General features: G+C 45.1%; 1 protein-coding gene across 3 annotated transcripts in view; it reads left to right on the top strand.

Annotated features, from left to right (window-relative positions):
• The window catches only part of NPHP4 (nephrocystin 4), a 141,737-nt gene that overhangs the window by 47,018 nt on the left and 79,449 nt on the right, over positions 1-15,270 (top strand). For all 3 annotated transcript variants that reach the window (XM_060088869.1, XM_060088868.1, XM_060088867.1), the window contains exons 11-13: positions 3,271-3,407; positions 5,556-5,737; positions 6,449-6,575. In XM_060088869.1, the coding sequence (XP_059944852.1) occupies positions 3,271-3,407; positions 5,556-5,737; positions 6,449-6,575 (446 nt within the window). The remainder of the gene's footprint in view (positions 1-3,270; positions 3,408-5,555; positions 5,738-6,448; positions 6,576-15,270) is intronic.

Genomic DNA, 15,270 nt, shown 5'->3' with positions numbered 1-15,270 from the left:
AATTTACCAAGGCTTGATTTGTGACCCAAGATATGGTGTATCCTGGAGCATGTTCCATGAGCAATTGAGAAGAAAGTGTATTCTGTTGTTTTTGGATGGAATGTCCTATAAATATCAATTAAGTCCATCTTGTTTAATGTGTCATTTAAAGCTAGTGTTTTCTTATTTATTTTCATTTTGGATGATCTGTCCATTGGTGAAAGTGGGTTGTTAAAGTCCCCTACTATGATTGTGTTACTGTCGATTTCCTCTTTTATAGCTGTTAGCATTTGGCTTATGTATTGATGTGCTCCTATGTTGGGTGCATAAATATTTACAATTGTTACATCTTTTTCTTGGATTGATCCCTTGATCATTATGTAGTGTCCTTCTTTGTCTCTTTTAATAGTCTTTATTTATTTATTTATTTTTGTGGTATGCGGGCCTCTCACTGTTGTGGCCTCTCCTGTTGCAGAGCACAGGCTCTGGACACACAGGCCCAGCGGCCATGGCTCACGGGCCCAGCCGCTCCGCGGCATGTGGGATCTTCCTGGACCGGGGCACGAACCCATGTCTCCTGCATCAGCAGGCGGACTCTCAACCACTGCGCCACCAGGGAAGCCCAATAGTCTTTATTTTAAAGTCTATTTTGTCTTATATGAGACTTGCTACTCCAGCTTTCTTTTGGTTTCCATTCACATGGAATATCTTTTTCTATCCCCTCACTTTCAGTCTGTATGTGTCCCTAGGTCTGAAGTGGGTCTCTTGTAGATAACATATGTATGGATCTTGTTTTTGTATCCATTCAGCCAGTCTGTGTCTTTTGGTTGGAGCATTTAATCCATTTACATTTAAGGTAATTATCAATATGTATGTTCCTATTACCATTATCTTAATTGGTTTGGGCTTGTTTTTGTTGGTCCTTTTCTTCTTTTGTGTTTCCCACTTAGAGAAGTTCCTTTAGCATTTGTTGTAGAGCTGCTTTGGTGGTGCTGAATTCTCTTAGCTTTTGCTTGTCTGTAAAGCTTTTGATTTCTTTGTCGAATCTGAATGAGATCCTAGCTAGTTAGAGTATTCTTGTTTTTAGGTTCTTTCCTTTCATCACTTTAAATATATCATGCCACTCCCTTCTGGCTTGCAGAGTTTCTGCTGAGAAATCAGCTGTTAACCTTATGGGAGTTCCCTTGTATGTTATTTGTTGTTTTTCTCTTGTTGCTTTTAATAATTTTTCTTTGTCTTTAATTTTTGTCAGTTTGATTACTGTGTGTCTTAGTGTGTTTCTCTCGGTATATCCTGTATGGTACTCTCTGTGCTTCCTGGACTTGATTGACTAGTTTCTTTCCCATGTGTTTCTCTCGGTATATCCTGTATGGTACTCTCTGTGCTTCCTGGACTTGATTGACTAGTTTCTTTCCCATGTTAGGGAAGTTTTCCATTATAATCTCTTGAAATATTTTCTGAGACCCTTTCTTTTTCTCTTCTTCTTTTGGGACCCCTATAATTGGAATGTTGATCCATTTAATGTTGTCACAGAAGTCTCTGAGACTGTCCTCAATTCTTTTCATTCTTTTTTCTTTATTCTGCTCTGTGGCAGTAATTTGCACCACTTTATCTTCCCGCTGACGTATCCATTCTTCTGTCTCAGTTAATCTGCTCTTGATTCCTTCTAGAGTATTTTTAATTTCAGTTATTGTGTTGTTCATCACTGTTTGCCTGCTCTTTAATTCTTCTAGATCCTTGTTAAATGTTTCATGTATTTTCTCCATTCTGTTTCTGAGATTTTGGATCACCTTTACTATCACTGCTCTGAATTCTTTTTCAGGTAGGTTGCCTATTTCATCTTCATTTATTTGGTTGTGTAGGTTTTAACTTTGCTCCTTCGTCTGTAACATATTTTTTTTGTCCTTTCTTTTTTTTTTTCTTTTTTGATGGTTGGGCTGTATTCCTGTCTTACTGGTTGTTTGGCCTGAGATGTCCAGCACTGGAGTTTGCAGGCAGTTGAATAGAGCCGGGTCTTGGTGCTGAGATGAGGACCTCCGTGAGGCCTCACTCCAACTGATATTCCCTGGGGTTTGATGTTCTGTGTTAGTCCAGTGGTTTGGACTCGTAGCTCCCACTACAGGAGCTCAGGCCTGACCTCCGGCCTGGGAACCAAGACTCCGCAAGCTTCATGGCATGGTAAAAAAAAAAAAAAGAAAGAAAGAAAGAAAAAAAGGAGCAGTACAATATCAAAGAATAAAATACAAAATAAAGTTAGAAAGATAAAAAATATATTAGGAAAAATAAAACTGTAATTGAAACAACCGGTCACTGGGGGTTCCTCCTGTCCCCTAGGTGTCTGTGGTCCCCCACCCGTGCCTGGGAGGTGCCCTAGTTGTGAGGAGATGTGAATTTGCATCCTCCTAGTACGGCACCTTGACTCCACCGCTCAGCATTGAGTCTTACGTCAATTTTTTTTAAAGTTTAGAATTGGCTTTCAAAATCGAAGACCTTGCATGTAAATATTTAAATAATCATAAAAATTTAGGAAGAGACAGACAGGACCAAAACCAGAAAGATGACACTGATGGGGACGTAAGGGGCAGACCCCTGGGGGTGTGTTTGCTGGGGAGCAACTGGCTTTGCCTTCTTCCTCCTATGTCACCTTTGCTCCAGAGCCCATGGAGAATCCTCTCCAAATGGACGTGATGCTCCCCTTTCGTGGCTGCGGCCGGGTTTCCATGTACCTGCTTGGTGCGGGTGCTGGGCTGGATGCAGGGGCCGCACCGTCCCCTTCTGTCCTCGCGGAGCTCATGGTCCAGGGGTGCCTCTTGATCGGGGTGGCACTTCCCTCATGGTGCCAGCCCAGCCTGAGTTTCTGCTCGTTGCTGTGCCATGCTCACGCCTATGCCTGCATGTTTCCACATGGTTCAGGGTAAACCTAGTGAAACGAGAAATGACGTAGTGGGCTGTGCCCTTGCTGGATAGGAAGTCATGATAAAGGGAAGCCGAGTTCAGGGGACAGATGTCACCCTGCCTCAGGCTGTCTGTGTGCCCTGGATGGCCGGATTAGGGGATTTGTTCCTGGAGATGGTTTGGGGAAGAATTTGGACTGAAAATGAAATTTGCGCTTGTTTGATCTGTTTGGTGTCTGGGCTTGGACTGAGGTGGGCTCTGGCTGTGAGTCCTCTCTGAGCGATGCCCATGCCGCCTTCTCTCTGCTTGGCCTGCAGCCTGGACCCCCCGTGGGTGAGAGGACCCTCCGGTGGTTTTGTTTCTGCGGGTCATCCCTCTGAGCCTCTCGTTGTGCAGGGGACACCCTCCGGAAGCCTCGCCTTCAGAAATCTCTCACGTGGTACCTGGACGATTTGTTCTTCACGATGTATCCCTCCCTGGAGAAGTTTGAGGAGGAGCTTCTGGAACTTGTGATCAGCGATCATTACCGGGAGGTACAGTCGTGGGTCGGGGAAGTTAGTCTGAACAGTGCAGGTGGAAACGGCAGGCGGAGCTGGGGAGCTCCGGGCCTCTCAAGCCCCCAGGTGGGTGGTCCAGCCCCTGGTGACACCTGTGGTCCTGTCTTTCGTCTCTTTGTGGCTGAAGAGGGACACTAGCCCATTGTCTTTATTTTTAAAAATGTTTTTAAAATTTTTATTCTTTGGCTGGGTCACGTGGCATGCGGGGTGTGGGATCTTAGTTCCCCGACCAGGGATCGAACTCAGGCCCCCTGCATTGGAAGAGCAGAGTCTTAACCACTGGACCACCAGGGGTGTCCCACTAGTCCATTGTCTTAACTTTGATATTGATGAGGGTGCTGTTATCCTGAGACATTAATTAGCATTCACTTCGATGTAACTTAATTAGTCCTCATTTAAAAGTAAATTAAATCACCAAATGAGCATAGGAAAACCTGTAAAATAATCCACATTTACAAGGGACATTTTGAGGATATTTCCCAGGAGACGACTAGGGATCTCAACCACTTTGCCCCATCGAATCAGTTTACTGTGAGCGGTGCTCCCCCTAACGCTGCTCGGTTTGGCCTGTGTGACGCCGTCCTGCAGACTCCGCACCGTGATGCCTCGTCCCCACTGTGGGCCTTTGAACACATGGCCCACTTTCCTGCATGTTCTTCGTCTGGATCCGTGCACGACCCCTCTCAGGTTTCGTGTCTCAGTGCAGACCTGTTGCCCTGAGGGGCCGCCCTGCCCGAGCTGCAGGCAGGGTCCCCCTTCCTCCCCGCCAGGCGCGCTGTCTGGTGCGTCACCCTGCTTCGTTTCTCTGGGTGCTTGGCCCTCTCGGAGAGCACCTGGTTTCCTTACTGTTTACGGGTGGATTGTCGGTCTCTCTCTGGAGTATTTGCACCAGGAGGACAGGGACTTGGTTTGCTTTACCACTGCACCTGATGTGCCTGAAACAGTCGGCACATAGTAGGTCTTTAACATGTATTTGTGAGAATGAATGATGCAGTCAGTGGGTGCCCATCCTCGTCGTCTGTGAAGTTAGCAAATTATTGACACACACACACACACGAATGTGTGTACACGCACGAATAAGGTGGTCTTTTCTTTTGCTCTCTACCCGTTCTTGAAAATGTTGTTCCACGTAATGTAGTCTCATGTGAAACAGAAACACGAAGCAGAGGAGAGGACTGAAATAGCATCATACATTTTCTTGGCTTAGTTCCTGCTGTTTTCTTATTGCTCAGAAAAGATTGTCTGAGGGTAGAAAGATGTTTAAGAGCATCACTGTTGCATTTTATATGTTCCCATAAAGATCACTTTATTATGTGTTTTTACTCTCTTTGTATTTTTGTTCTCATCCAACCGGCAGATACTCCGTTATCACCTTCGTTTTATTTTCATTACTCAGAGACTAATGGGCTGAATTTACGTCTGTTCAGCATGATTAATGGGCAATGAAGAAAACTCGAAAATTCAGGGATCATTTTGCAACAATCACATAATTTAATAAACAATAATAGCCTGGAGGAATACCCTTGCTCATTTGTTAGGGCGCCTGTACGTTTTGTTTGTTAAGATGAAAACACTTTAATATCCAGGGATCACTTTGGGGCAGACTTACTGCCTAAATATGCCCACTCTTCCTGCGGCCCTGTCCGTCCCAAGTCTCAGGTGTCTGAGCTGGGGGAGGGCAGAGGTGTTGAAGCTCGCTGTGTTCAGCCTCGGTCAGCGCCTGCCCTTGACTCCGGGACCTCTCACTTCTTGGAGCCCACTTGGAGCTCACTTCCTCTCACTGTTGGAGGTGCTAGGGCCCCTGGTTGTTGGTTTGCTGCGTCTTGAGAATTGTAGCTCAACCCTGGAAACCCGGAGCGAGAGTTAGCTGATTCAGGCATCTAAGGGATGTATTGCTCTACAAGATGATGCTACGTAAGAAGTCCCCAGAATACCTAGAAAACTCCCTAAGGCCAGTCTGCTCTGATTGGATGGTGCTTCACTAAGCTCCATCTGGGCTGGAATGTCTGAAACCTCTGTTCTAGTTTCTTCTGTCTGCTGGGGCTCTCTGCTGGGAGCTTTTCTGGCGAGCTCCCTCCCCCCCCCCGCACCGACCTTATTCTGTGCCATGTGTGCTTTTCCCAGGCGGGCAGCCTGCTGGACAGCGGTGCCCTGGAGATCTTGGAGCGGCGCCTGTGCGTGGGCGTGCACAACGGGCTGGGCTTCGTGCAGAGGCCACAGGTGGTGGTGCTGGTGCCTGAGCTGGAGGTGGCCTTGACGCGCTCTGCCAGCTTCAGCCGGAAAGTTGGCGCCTCTTCGAAGGCCAGGTATTTCCCCCGGGGTCCCAGGTCGCGGCCCGCGTGGCGTTAGGAGGTGCGGGTGGGCACCTGACCAGGGATCGGAGTGAAAGGCAGTTGTTCTTACACGCGAGGTGTGCGCTCACCCACCTGGGTTCCTCCCCGGTGCCTTTGATCCCTCTTGCTTAGTCGTCCCCATCAGGAGCAGACCTCAGTGTTGTGAGGTTGGAAAGATCCTGGTTTTTGTGCCCCGCCGGGTTTTGGAGTTAGCATTACAGATGCTTCCAGCTGTGGAGCCCTGGCATGCTTTCCTCCAGATGCGCCCTGTGCTTCCTTTCTCACATGACACAGAACCAGAGGGCAGTAAGTTCTGCCGCTCTGTTCAGTCCTGTGCTTCTCAAATCACAATCAGAGACATCGCCTAGGGGTTCCATATGTGAAGCTGGATGGAAGCTGGCCTTGGAGGGGGCACCTCTCTGGAGACCTTCCATCCTCCTGATACCAGTGCTGGCCGTTTGGGAAAGTGTTGATTGCGGCACCTAAGAAAGGCTCAGGTTTGGGAAATTACCTTGATGGCCAAACACTCAGAAGAGCTCAGTGCCGTTGCTTGCGGGACTCACTGTACCAGACTGTAGCAGCAGCGCCCGGTACCACGGCGCCCGAGCTGATGGTGGGGTGGGGTGGCGTGCCGGGCAGCAGGAGCACTGCCTGACACGCCCCCTCTGTGTGTTCTCCGCCCAGATCTGGAAACCACACTCTGGTCTTGAGAAGCCGCCTCCAGCTCCCTGAGATGGTCTGTCACCCCGCGTTCACCATCGTCTTTCAGCTGGAGTACGTGTTTAGCAGCCCTTCGGGAGCGGACGGCAACGTAAGAACCATCAGCTTGTTTCGTGAGCCGCCTGGCGTTGGGCTCCGTGCGTGCAGAATAAGCATAGTCACCATTAATTTTTCTTCCGTTAAAAGCAGTGTAATTATTATTAACAATATGGAAAACAAGTGTGGAATATGATTCTAGAAAACCCTTGTTCCAAGTGATAGCTTTTTTCTAATCATTTCCCATCTTTACGGTAATAGTACATACATTCTGCTGGCAAATGGTATAAACAGTTCCATAGGCATCATGCATCATAATATCATTAATTCATAATTATTGAATCAATAATTATTTTGAAAAAATGAGACCATTTTAATGCCTTTTTCAAATGATACTAAGTGTAGTAAAGCTTGAATCTGCACAAGAAATGGATGTTTTCTTAGAGTGGACTTTGTATGTGCCCACATCAGAACCAAGAGTAAGAATTTATAGGATTCAGTTGGAAGAAATGTAACAAAGAGGCATCATTTACATTGTTGATGCAGATTTTTTGGAAAACCCAAGTCATGCTATTCTTAAGATTCAAATTTTTGTTTGAAAAAGCAAATATCAATTTAACAAGTAAATTAAAAATAAAAAAAGGCCAACAAGACACCTTCTGTGGTGGTCAGTCTGCCTGCATCACCGTGCAGCTGAGGCAAGAGCAGGGGGCTGAGAGCCGTCTTGGGGGGCCTTTGGAAGGAGAATGGGGTGTCAGTGCAGCTGCTGTGTTAGTTCCTGATCTCCTCTGGTAGCAGTGAACTGACCTCTCTGATGTCCGTACCTCGTCATGTAATTCAGAGTCCTAAACAGGTGAACAGACCCAGAGGCAGGTATTCTGAGTATAGCCGAATGAATGATGCCCGTTGTTCTCACAAAGCTCTTGTTCCCAGCTCTGCTTTTCTTTCTTTGTTACCAGAAATTTCAGCTAAAATGCAACTGTATGCAGATATGCTTGTCTGCCCGGGGCAGGCACTGCGGGCCTGGGGTGGAGCTTTACCAGGAGGGAGGGGCTTCTGGGGCTTCCCCATCCTGGGGGGAAGTTGGCCAGCTCAGGTGCAGCATCCCTCGTGCTGCCACGGGGCGTGGGCAGGGGGTCGGTACAGAGGGAGCCCCTGAGGAGCAGAGAGCCTGGCTCTCCACTCATTTACATTTCGATTGTGTCCCCTCGAGAACGTTAATTACAGTTCGCTTGTGATTATAAAGCCTGTGTCCTGAAACCTTTATGTCTTACCCGACACTTGATTGTTATTTTTTAACTCTTCACTGAAATGCTTACCCGCTGACAGGTGGATCCGCCACGCGCTGTTGCTTGTGGAGCTCTTGGAATGTGGCTTGAAATAGCTCATCAGTTCTTTTTGATGTGGAGGTTTATCTTAACATGGAATATTGGATTCCGTTTTACTGTCATCAAGTGTACTTTCTTCAGTGTAATCTGGAGAGGAAATGTTCCTGTGTCTGAAATGATTTTCCGCACAAATTACTTGCTGCATGGAACAGTGAGGATGGGTTAGCATTCCAGGGGTGAAAGCCGAATCAGGCACTCCCACCACAACCAGACTTAGATGCACAGGAGAAAACAAGCCTGATGCTGTCGACATGGGCTCTCGCTCCTTCCCCGAGGAGTGTCCCAGGAGGGGACGCGGCCCACAGGGCCTCTTGCAAGGTCAGGGCTCGGCCTTGGAGGGACGGGTCGCAGCTGGCATGCTCCTGCTTCCCTTTGTAGTCCATTATGGAGCGTGTCTTCGGGTGCATTCAGCCTTCAAATTCCTTTCTCCCTTTTCTTTCCTTTTAAAAAACTCTATATGATGGACATGCCAAGTGTAAACAAAAGCAGACCGGATAGTAAAATAAGCCCTAAGGAGCTTCAGCGTTTATCCACTTTGTGGACGGTCTTGTTTTGTGCATACCCTCTTGCACAGCCCGTTTTGGTTCATTTTGAAGCAAATTCCAGTCATAATTGCATCTGTTTTGATTATTGTAAACATTTCGGCATGTACATTCTTTTCTTTAAGACCTTTCTAATTATAGAGAATTTCAAATATAAAGATAGAAGCGTACGATAAACCCAATGAATGTACCCATCGCCAGCCTCAGAAGTTATCAGCTCCTGGCCGGCCTTGTCTCTGCCTTTCTTTCCTGTCCCCATTCCTCCCAGATTATTTTAGAGCAAATCCTAGACCCCGTGTCATTTCCTCTATGGACAGTGCAGTAGATCTTTCCAAAAGATGGGGGTAAAACTTCCCTGCAATACCATCGTCACACCTCAAAAACTAAAACAAAGTTCTCGGTGTCATCAGTCACCCAGCCTGCCTGGGTGTATGTTTTAAGTATTTTCCTTAATCAGAAATAGACCTTTGTGAGACTGTTCACTTTCAGGTGTTTATCTAGATCAGCAAGAGGCCATCTGGGCTAATAGTGCCTCCAGTTTATACCCAGTCACCTGAGTCTCAGAGGATTTTTTTGGCCCTGAATATTTTGGTAGTCATTAGACACAAACTAAAAAAAGTTTTGAGAAGACACACCCCTTGTTTGTAATCTGTTAGCCAGAACGACTAAAGCCTTTGTGATTTGTCTTTGGATTAACTGTTCTTCTGATCCGGACAACGTATCTTCTAGAAACTTGAGTCCATGGGGACAGTGCACCCACAGCAGATGGTCTGTTTGGAAATGCCACGAGCTTTGCAAGTGTGGCCTCCAGAAATGTTTGCTGTTTGAATAAAGCTGATAAAGCAGACTGCCTAGAACATAAGAGTGACTTGGAAAGAAGGTAGCTGTAAAAATAACCAGACCCAGTGTCCTTTGCTGCGTTTTTATGTCAGAATAAGTGCACATCGCCACGGGGCTACGAGGGGTCAAACGAGCTCTTTTCTGGGGAGTAACATAGCAAAATAACCCTCTCCCACATCTCTGGGAGGTAAAACTCTAATTTATTTATATATTTGCTAGTATTCTTTGAACAAAACAAGTTCATATAACAGAGATTTGAGTGCTTAACATAGGTATCATGCCTGGATTTACTCTGAAAATTACATAAATTTAAACTTTCTAGAACTTGGAAATACTGATGTCTTGAGGGTTCTCTGGAGAGCTTTCAAAATAACCCCGCCTTGGACCCTGGAGCCAGGTCCGTGTGCTGATTGAGTCACCTTGCAGCTGTATGCACATTGTAGCCATACATCTCCCTGTGCTGCAGCTTGAGGCTGTCACCATCAGAGTTACCCCCGAGCGGGCAGGACCTGCTGAGTTTCCAACTGTCTGCTTAGGTGGAGGTTGCTAAAGAAGAGGGAATTGGTGCAGAGTCTTCTATTTTGTCCTGAATGTTGGGTTTCCCTTATGGTTTTAGGAAAGATAGCAACTCACTTAAAAAAAATTTTTTTTAATTTGTCTTTTTTAAAAAAAATATTTTTTCATTGAGGAGAAATTCAGATACCCTAATATGATTTTTAAAGTGTCCAATTCAGTGGTATTCTGACTTACTTTTTTTTTTTAAATGCCTTTTTTTCTTGTGGGAAAATACACATAAAATTTACCATCTTAACCATTTTAAAGTGTACAGTCAGTGGTATTAAGTACATTCACATTGTTGTACAACCATCACCACCATCCATCCCCATAACTCTTTTCATCTTGTAAAACTGAAGCTCTGTGCCCATTAAACAAACTCCCCATTCTCCCCTCCTGCTAGCCCCTGGGAACCATGATTCTACTTTCTGTCTTTATGATTTTGACTATTCTAAGTACCACATGTAAGTAGAATCATACAATATTTGTCCTTTTGTGACTGACTTATTTCACTTAGTATAAGTCTTCAAGGTTCATCCATGTTGTAGCATACTGTAGAATTTCCTTCCTTCTTAAGGCTGAAGAATATTCCATTGCATGGATAGGCCGCACTTGGGTTGCTTCCATGTTTTGGCTATTGAGAACAATGCTACTGTGACCATGGGTGTACAAGTATCTCTTTGAGACCTGCCTTCAATACTTTTTGTGTATATACCCAAAAGTGGAATTACTGGATCATATGGTAATTCTATTTTTAACTTTTGAGGAGGCACCATTCTGTTGTCTACAGTGGCTACACCATTTTACATTCCCACCAACAGTCCACGTCTTTGCCAATGCTCATTGCTTTCTATTTTTTGGATAGGAGCCATCATAATGGGTGTGAAGTAGTATCTCATTGTACTTTTGATTTACATTTACCTAGCGATTAGTGATGTTGACCATCTTTTCATATGCTTGTTGGCCATTTGTGTGTCTTATCTGGAGAAATGTCTAGGTTTTTTGCCAGTTTTTTATTGGGTTGTGGAGTTTTCTGTATATTTTGCATATCAATCCTTTATCAGATATACGATTTGCAAATATTTTCTCCCATTCTGGGGTTTGTTTCCCTTTTTACTCTGTTGATATTCATTTCACTTCCAGCCTGTATGTGTCTTTGGTTCTCAGGTGGGTCTCTTATAGACAATGTATAGTTGGATCATGTGTTTTTATCCATTCTGCCAGTCTCTGTCTTTTGATTGGAGAGTTTAATCCATTTACATTTAAAGTAATTTCTGATAAGGAAGGACTTACTTCTGTCATTGTGTTATTTATTTCTATGTGCTTTACAGTTTTTTTTTTTTTTTGGGTCCCTGCATTACTGTTTTCTTTTGCATTTGGTTGATTTTCTTTGAAGTGGAATGTTTAAAGTCCTTTCTCATTTCCTTTTATGTATATTCTATAGCTCAGTTCTTTGTGGTTATGGGGACTACATTTAGCATCCAGAAGTTATAACACTAATTTGAATTTGTACCACCTTAATTTCCATAACGTACAAAAACTCTGTTCATTTGTAGCACCATCTCCCACCCTTTCGGTTGTTGATGCCACAGTATTACATCTTTATACACTGTGTGCCCAAAACATAAAATAATAATGCTTTTCAATGTGTTGTTCTCTTAAATTATGTAGAAAACAAGATATGGAGTTACAAACCAAAGTTGTAGTAGCTTTTACACTAATAATTTGTTTTTTTCCTTTATATGTATTAGTGTTTTAAATCATGTAGACAACAAAAAGAGCAGTAACAAGCCACTGTTTCAATAATATTAGCTTTTATAATTGTCCATATATTTACCTTCATTGAGATCTTTTTTTTTCCCGTATGGCTTTGAGTTCCTGTCTAGTGTCCTTCGATTTCACCCTGCAGGACTCCCTTGAGCATTTCTTGAACTCCTTCAGCTTTTGTTTCTCGAGGTATGTCTTAATTTCTCCCTCACTTTTGAAGGAGAGTGTTGCCAGGTATAGGACTCTTGGTTGACAGTTTTGTTTTCCTTTTAGCACTTTGGTATCGCTGGCTCACTGCCTCTGGCCTCAAGTTTCTGATGAGAAATGTGCTGATAATCTTATTGAGGATCCCTTGTATGTGACAGTTTGCTCCTCTCCTTGCTTTCCATTTTTGCTCTTTGTCTCTTGAAAGTTTGATTACAGTGTATCTCAGTGTGGATCTCTTCAGGTCCATTGAGCTTCTTGGATGTTTATATTCATGTCTTTCATCAAATTTGGGAGGTTTTCAGCCATTATTTCTTCAGATACTCTCTCTGTCCCTTTCTCTCGCTTGTCTCCTGGGACTCCCATGATGTGTGTATTGGTCCAGTTGATAGTGTCCCATAGGTCCCTTAAGTTCTTTCTGCTTTTTTTTCAATTTTTTTTCTTTTTCAGACTCATAATTACCATTGTTCTATCTTCAAGTTCATTGATTCTTTCTTCTGCGTGTTCAAATCTGCCTTTGAATCCCTCCAGTGAATTTTTCATTTTTGGTTATTGTGATTTTCAGCTCCAGAATTTCTTTTTAGGTTTTCTGTCTCTTTATTGATATTTCCATTTTGTTCATACAGAGTTTTCGTGATTTTCTCCACATCTTCCTTTAGTTCTTTGAGCATCTTTAAGAGAGTAGTTTTAAGGCCTTTGTCTAGTATATCTACCATTAGGTCGTTTTCAGGGACAGTTTCTGTTGATTTATTTTTTCCTTTGAATGGGCCATACTTTTCTTTGTGTGCCTTGTGCTTTTGTTTTTGTTGTTGAACACTGGGCACTTGGGTCTAATAATGTGGCAGCTCTGGAAATCAGATCTGCCCATACCCCAGGGTTCGCTGTTTTTTATTATTATCCTTTTTTTTTTTTTTTGGATTGCTGTGGGCTTTCTGTGTGCTGAGGATCATCCAGAGGTATAAACTTAAGTTCTTAGGTCTTTTCTGAGCCTGTGCCTTTCCCTGGGCATACATGGTCACTTTCTAATTTTCCACATACATGCAGCTGTTTTTGAATGTCTGAGTCTTTAATGTCTGGCTCCCAAAAGAGGAAAAAGAAAAATGAAGGTGGAAAAGGCTCTGAGCCTTCAAATCCTCTGCAGCTGGAGGGAAGGTACAACAACACTGGTGCATTCCCCTTTCCTGTACCTCTGTGATCAGAAGCAGCAATCAGAGCATAGACGGGTGGGTTAGGGAGGGTGAGAGAGAGATGTAAGAGGGAGGGGATATGGCATATATGTATACACATAGCTGATTCACTTCGTTATACAGCAGAAACTAACACACCATAACTAAACCAATTATACTGCAATAAAGATGTTAAAAAAAAAAATCAGAGCATGGATACCCAATCTTTAGAGGAGGGGGTCTTTTTTCCCACCCTGGTTCCCACAAGCTGTGCACAGGCTATCCCAGGAACATGGGCACAGCTGCCTGCCCCCTGGCTGGGGTGGGGGTGGGGAGCTGCTGCTGGGCTAAGAGCTGAATATGCCTCCAGTTGACCACAACTTACTGTCCAGTTCTTCCCCTGGTGGTTTCAAGCCTTCAGTAGTCTCCCGAGTTCCAAAATAATTACACCAGACAGTTCTGCCAGAGCAGGTGTTGTCCAGTGGGGAGAGATTCCTGGTGTCTCCTGCTCCTCCTTCTTTGCAGGATCCTCTCCTGACTGACCTTTTGAAGTAAGTTTCTCTTTGTCTGCACCACTTCTTCGGTTTAGCACAATTCTACCCAGTCCCAAATCTCATAAATGACGGGTTGTCATCGTGGTTTGGTTTTGCCCCAGGAGTTTAAGGTGTGCTGCATCTAATATCTCTGACTTTAGTGCATCGTTCGGTATTTCTCACCAAAGGTGGAACAACTCCCCTTTAATTCAGTGATGGGAGCCCGGTAACGCTGCCTTGGGCGGGGCTGCCTCTCATTTCCCCACTGGTGGTGTTTCCTTGGAGACAATGAGGAAACGGCTTCCACTCCAGGCCCAAGTGAGGTGCTGGGATGGCAGCCCTGCCTTGCTTGTGTGTGGTTCCTTCTGCTCTGTTGACTTACAGGTCTCTGGTTAAACATGAAGCTGGTGTTCCTCTTTTATTTCTTCTGGAGATAAGACTGATGATAGTAGGCTGTCACGGGTGAAAGTGCTCCTGTAATTGTCCCCTCCTTCTAACACCTCATAACACTTGTCAGGTTTTCACTTTGGGAACCAGCTGAAGGTTTCTTGCTCAAGTCAGTTCCTCACACGGCTTCAGGAAATGATCTGGAGGAATCCCCCATTCATTATTAATTTGGTGATTGCTCAGGATATTGGTATGCAATGCACAGAAGCTTCCATGTTCTGCGGCATCCTTCCTTTTCTCTTGCAGCACCCCACCCGTAACCTCTGCTTTCCTGCTCAGGCAGTGTGCTTAGTTGGGGGGCGTGGCGCATCTTACATCCTGTAGAATCAGAAAAAGGCCGATGCCTCCCACTCCTGGGAGCGAGGCAGGTGGAGTCATTCTGGGTGCAGGTGACGAAGAGCCTGTATAACTGCTGGACTTCTTTGGTGCAAAGGCACGTCTCTGTAGGCGTGTGAGTTGAGACTCTTATGGTTACTAGAAACAGAAACTCCATTCAGTCCAGCTTAAGCAACAGAAAGCGACTCTCCTGGTAGATCTGGCAAGTCGAGGAAGGGTCTGGCCTCAGGCACTTCAGGGGCCCACGTGATTGTTCTGTTTTTGAAGTAAAGCTTACCTTTGGTGACCTGTACAGGTCTACGCTCACTTCTGTGAGTTCTGACGGCTGTTACCTGTGTCTCCCCCACCGCTCCCAACGTGCAGAACCTCTCTACTCTTCCAGAAGTCCGCTCCTGTCCCTCCCAGGTAGTTCCCACCCCCTGTCGGCAATTGCTGGCTTGGTTTTTATCTGTAGAAACTTCATGAATTTTCTGTGACTGCTTACCAAATTACCACACATTTGATAGGGTAAAACAATGGATATGTATTCTCTCATAGTTCTGGAGGCCAGAAGTCTGGAGTCAGGATCACTGGGCTGGAAACAAGGTGTGGGCAGGGCTGTGCTCCCTCTGGAGGCCACAGGGGGTGCTCCTCCCTGCCTCTTCCAGCTTCGGGGGCTGCTGGCAGTCCTTGGCTGTGGCCCCATCCCTCCACTCTTGCAGGCCTGCATCTTCACGTCTCTGCTGCTCCACGTTGGCATGGCCCGCTCCTCGGTGTGTGTCTCAAACCCCGCTTCGCCTCCCTCTAATAAGGACACGCGTGACTGCATTTAGGGCCAGTCAGGTAGTCCAGGATGATCTTTCCTTCCCAAGATCTTCAACTTGATCCTGTCTGAAAAGATCCCTTGACCTTACAAAGTAATATTTACGAGTTCTGGGGATTAGGGCCTGATATCTTTGGGGGCCATTATTCAGCCCACTACAACCACAGATG

The sequence above is a fragment of the Mesoplodon densirostris genome, chromosome 2 (assembly GCF_025265405.1).
Source record: "Mesoplodon densirostris isolate mMesDen1 chromosome 2, mMesDen1 primary haplotype, whole genome shotgun sequence".
Lineage (NCBI taxonomy): Eukaryota > Metazoa > Chordata > Mammalia > Artiodactyla > Ziphiidae > Mesoplodon > Mesoplodon densirostris.
Note: the sequence above shows the minus strand (reverse complement) of the source record. Positions and strands in the feature narration are given on the sequence as shown.